This window comes from Pygoscelis adeliae, unplaced genomic scaffold (genome assembly GCF_000699105.1).
Source record: "Pygoscelis adeliae isolate BGI_AS28 unplaced genomic scaffold, ASM69910v1 Scaffold669, whole genome shotgun sequence".
Lineage (NCBI taxonomy): Eukaryota > Metazoa > Chordata > Aves > Sphenisciformes > Spheniscidae > Pygoscelis > Pygoscelis adeliae.
Genome location: NW_008825439.1, coordinates 77,781 through 81,626, shown reverse-complemented (window position 1 = coordinate 81,626; position 3,846 = coordinate 77,781). Strand labels below are relative to the sequence as shown.

Below are 3,846 nucleotides of genomic sequence, written 5' to 3'. Positions count from 1 at the left end.
TGCAGCCCCACCCCGAGGAGCCGCAGCTTCCATCCAGCACGGGCTTGTGGGCTTACGTAGACTGTGTCCATCCCAGCGTGACTACCTCTTTAGCTAAAATAAAAGGGGAATACTTTTTTAAACCGCAGAGTGCTTAGCCTCTGGCAAAAGATTTAATTCAGTCTGGAAGCCTGTGTCTTGTGAAGGCATTTGTGCGCCTGCGGTTTGTTAGAGGAGCAGAGGCAGCGGGATCGTCGGTCTCTGCTCTTCACCCGGGAAGTCCCCTGAATGCGAGGGCTTTGCCTGGTAACTTTGCATGGAGGGATCGGTGTCGGCCTCTCCACCCTGGGCTCGGCAGGGATGTGGCTCGTTTTTTTCTGCACGTGCCAGCCCTGCCTGGAGCTCTCCTGGCATGGCTGCTGCCACCAGAGAAAGAAAGAAAGAGTTACTTTAATTTCGCTTTCCATTACAAATGCAGAAATAATTTTGTCCGCTGAAAGGTCGCTTATTTTTAAAGGGACTCCGACTCAAAAAATGACTTTTCAAAAATACTCCTTGTAGCAAGTAGTATCTTCTAAACGATCAAAGCTAGCATATTTAAATTGCAGCTTTGGTTTGTGCTACTTAGTTCTTCTGCTTGGCTAGCTTGCCCGATGAGAATATATCGGCCAGTTTCATTTACTTGGCTGTTACGCTACAGGCTTCTGGTGGTGGACAGGGTCATGGGAGGCAGAAGAGGGGCAAAGAAAGACGCAAGGGAAGTAAAGACATCATGGATGTCTTTCTCTTGCTCCTCTGGTTGTATACGTTGCTTTTACCATCTCTTTTTTTTTAATTCATTAAATCCAATTGGAAATTGATGTTTTGTGGGGTTATGGAGAATTTAGCAAAAAAAAAAAAAATCAGAAGTTACTTTGGAGGTTTTGACTGAGAAGTTGCACTGAAGGCAATGTCTTATCGTGAGGTTAATCCCTGCCAGAACAATACTCTTGCTTTAGCCAGCATGATTCTGAAATCTCATCTTGCTAGTAACGGGGAAAATGCAAGACAGCTGCTAAATTCTTATATTTGTAAGATTAATAGTATTAATGCTAAAAGTGTACTGTCTGGTTTGACCTTTGTGCGTAGCAGTGGTGAAAAGTATTAGTGCACCCTAAACATCTGCTGCGAAATTAGGGAGACATCAGAGTCCAGCGAGATCGGAGATGTGAGCGCGCTCTGGCCCCGCGAGGTGATTCACTCGTTGTTCAGCATGGCCATCGGTACTCACTGGAACCATGTTCCACCTACGTAGCATATTTTCATGAAAATGAGGGATTTGGGGGAATTGATCATCGTGAGTTTGCACAGAAGTGCAGAATCTTTTTGTACATTAGAGAAGAAAATTCCTCAAGCTAAAAACCAGCTGTGCGTCTACTGCAAAAATCACAGATGATTGTGATGATCTGCCAGACTTCCGCAGTGTTTGCAGTAAGGCAGGAGAGGTGTGTTTAATGTAAGTTCGCAGGTCTGGGTGAATTCCAGGTGTGGTGATATTTGAGAACACTGGTTCCCAGTAAAACCCTCTCTTCTATAAAGAGGCAGCAGGCGTTTCACAGGCTGATGTCTGTTTACTGATCTCTTAGCTGTGCTTGGTCTTACAAGTGTTTTTTAATTCTCTCCTTTCATAAAATTTCAATGTGCATTTCTTTTCCACCCTAGGACATGGTGCAGGGTGAAGAGCACAAATAAAGAACCTTCCACCACTCCATAGCCTGTTCCACCTGCCCTGAGGACTTCATGTGGCAGGACGCAGGCTGATGCCCTCAGCACACCCTGCCATGGACGGGGGGAAGAACCATCCGCAGCACGAGCACCAGCAGTCAGGCAATACACTCTACAGCATCCCCGGCCTCCGCTCCCAGCTCGCCGTGCCAGCCATGGAGGTGAGGGCCCCAGCAGCTTCTCGGGGAGGGGTAGGGAGAGGCTGTTTGGAGGGTGTCACCAGAAGGGATCTGAGCAGAGCACTCCAGCCTGTCAAATCCTGGGAGTCCTTGCGCATGTTTACAGGAGCTGTTTACCAGACTTTCTAGGCAGCTGTCCAGGGGCATGAAGTATTGATTGGGAATGCTGGAGGGTTGAGGTGATGGCTGTCTGCTGCCGTTGAAAGTGGGAGGAGGAAAACAAAGCTGTGATTAAAACAATGCCTTTCTAAAAGCTGGTAGGTGCCAGGCTCCTTGGGAAGGGGCTAAAGAGTTTATGCAGAATTCCAAACTTTGTTTCTACCTCAGCTCGTCTCTCTGAGACATGCTAAGTCTATTGCTCGGTCCAGCTGTGCCTTTTTTGAGAGTGGCAGAGGTGAACAGGGTTGTATTTGTCCTAATACGGCTGCTAAAACAAGACCGGGTCCCTGATGCGTTTGTTCTCAACAGGGCAAAAAGCAAACCTCTATCCCAAAATAGCTTACATGTTCCCGCAGTTTTCTGTTTCTGTTTATAACTCTTGTTTGAGTTTTGTCACATATAGGAATAGAGAGGTTAAAAAAAGAGGCCCACTTCACCAAATGTGTGTTGCTTCAAGCATGAGGTATCATTGCTTTGGACACAAAAAAGGACAGATGAAAGACTGATCTGTAGCTGAGTAATAAGATACTGTATTCTTTCCATGATGGTATTGGTACGTGCTGAGCTAAAAGCTTCCCGTTAATGTCGGAGACTGTTTAGGGAGGTGGGAAGACAAAAAGAAAAGAACAGTGGTTTTGGGTGTTTACCTATGCAAGCCAAATTCAAGTTAACGGGTTGGTGCTCGCTTTCCGCAAAGACTGAGGTTAAAGGGCTAGGAAAGGGGACTGACCCTATTGTCCTTCTGGGGACAGTAACAGGAAAGTAGGTTCAAAAGCTCAAGCCGGAGTGTAGCACTCAATTTCTCCTACTATGAGAGATTGAGCCACCTCTGCTTGTGGAAGGCACGGCGGGCGAGAAGGCATAAGCCTGGCCTGCAGCTGCAGCTAATTGTGCCAGTCCTCTGCTGCTGTAACCGTTCTGGTTTCTCCTTTCAGAATTCCATGCTGGCTGCCGACTCGTGGAGTAGCTGCTACCCTGCCTCTTTCCCAACCTCATCTTTCCCAAGTGAAAACCAGTGAGTGCTGTTCTCCTTTGTATAATTCCCCTCTGCTCTTGCACACCCCGTGATTCAACTGTTTCTTTACTGCTTTCCTTGTTTACTTTATTTCACTAACTGATGGGGAAATAATTGCATCACACACTGATCTTGTGGCATTTCATAAACTGCTACATCTTGGAAAAGGCAGCAAACAGCTTTTTTTTTTAAAAAAAAGAAAGGAGAGAGATTGATTTCTGGTAGACCTGGAGGCTGCTCTAAGGGAGGAACGGCCTTGTTTTTAGCCTGGATTTGTTATACTAATGGGGTTCTTAAAAACACCCCGTTAGCACAATCTAGCTGAGCAACTACGTCATGCAATCTCTAGCTTTACACAGATGGTGCAGACAGGGAAGAAGGTATTACCGATACCAGGTGGCAGACTTACAGGTAAAGTGAGGTTAAAATCTTTTGCTGTGTAGGTGACTGGAAGCTGACTAAATACTACCATCTCATGCTGTTGTGGTTTAACCCCAGCCGGCAACTAAGCACCACGCAGCCGCTCCCTCACTCCACCCCCGGTGGGACGGGGGAAGAGAATCAGAAGGGTAAAAGTGAGAAAACTCGTGGGTTGAGATAAAGACAGTTTAACAGGTAAAGCAAGAGCTGCACGTGCAAGCAAAGCAAAACAAGGAATTCATTCACTGCTTCCCATGGGCAGGCAGGTGTTCAGCCATCCCCAGGACAGCAGGGCTCCCTCACGCGTAACGGTGACTTGGGAAGACAAAC

At 46.9% G+C, this 3,846-nt stretch overlaps 1 protein-coding gene across 1 annotated transcript in view; it reads left to right on the top strand.

Moving 5' to 3' along the window:
- SBNO2 (strawberry notch homolog 2 (Drosophila)) overlaps window positions 1-3,846 on the top strand; it is a 68,947-nt gene that overhangs the window by 13,520 nt on the left and 51,581 nt on the right. The window contains exons 2-3 of the mRNA XM_009331171.1: window positions 1,681-1,904; window positions 3,017-3,096. Of these exons, the coding sequence (XP_009329446.1) occupies window positions 1,779-1,904; window positions 3,017-3,096 (206 nt within the window). The 5' untranslated portion in view covers window positions 1,681-1,778. The remainder of the gene's footprint in view (window positions 1-1,680; window positions 1,905-3,016; window positions 3,097-3,846) is intronic.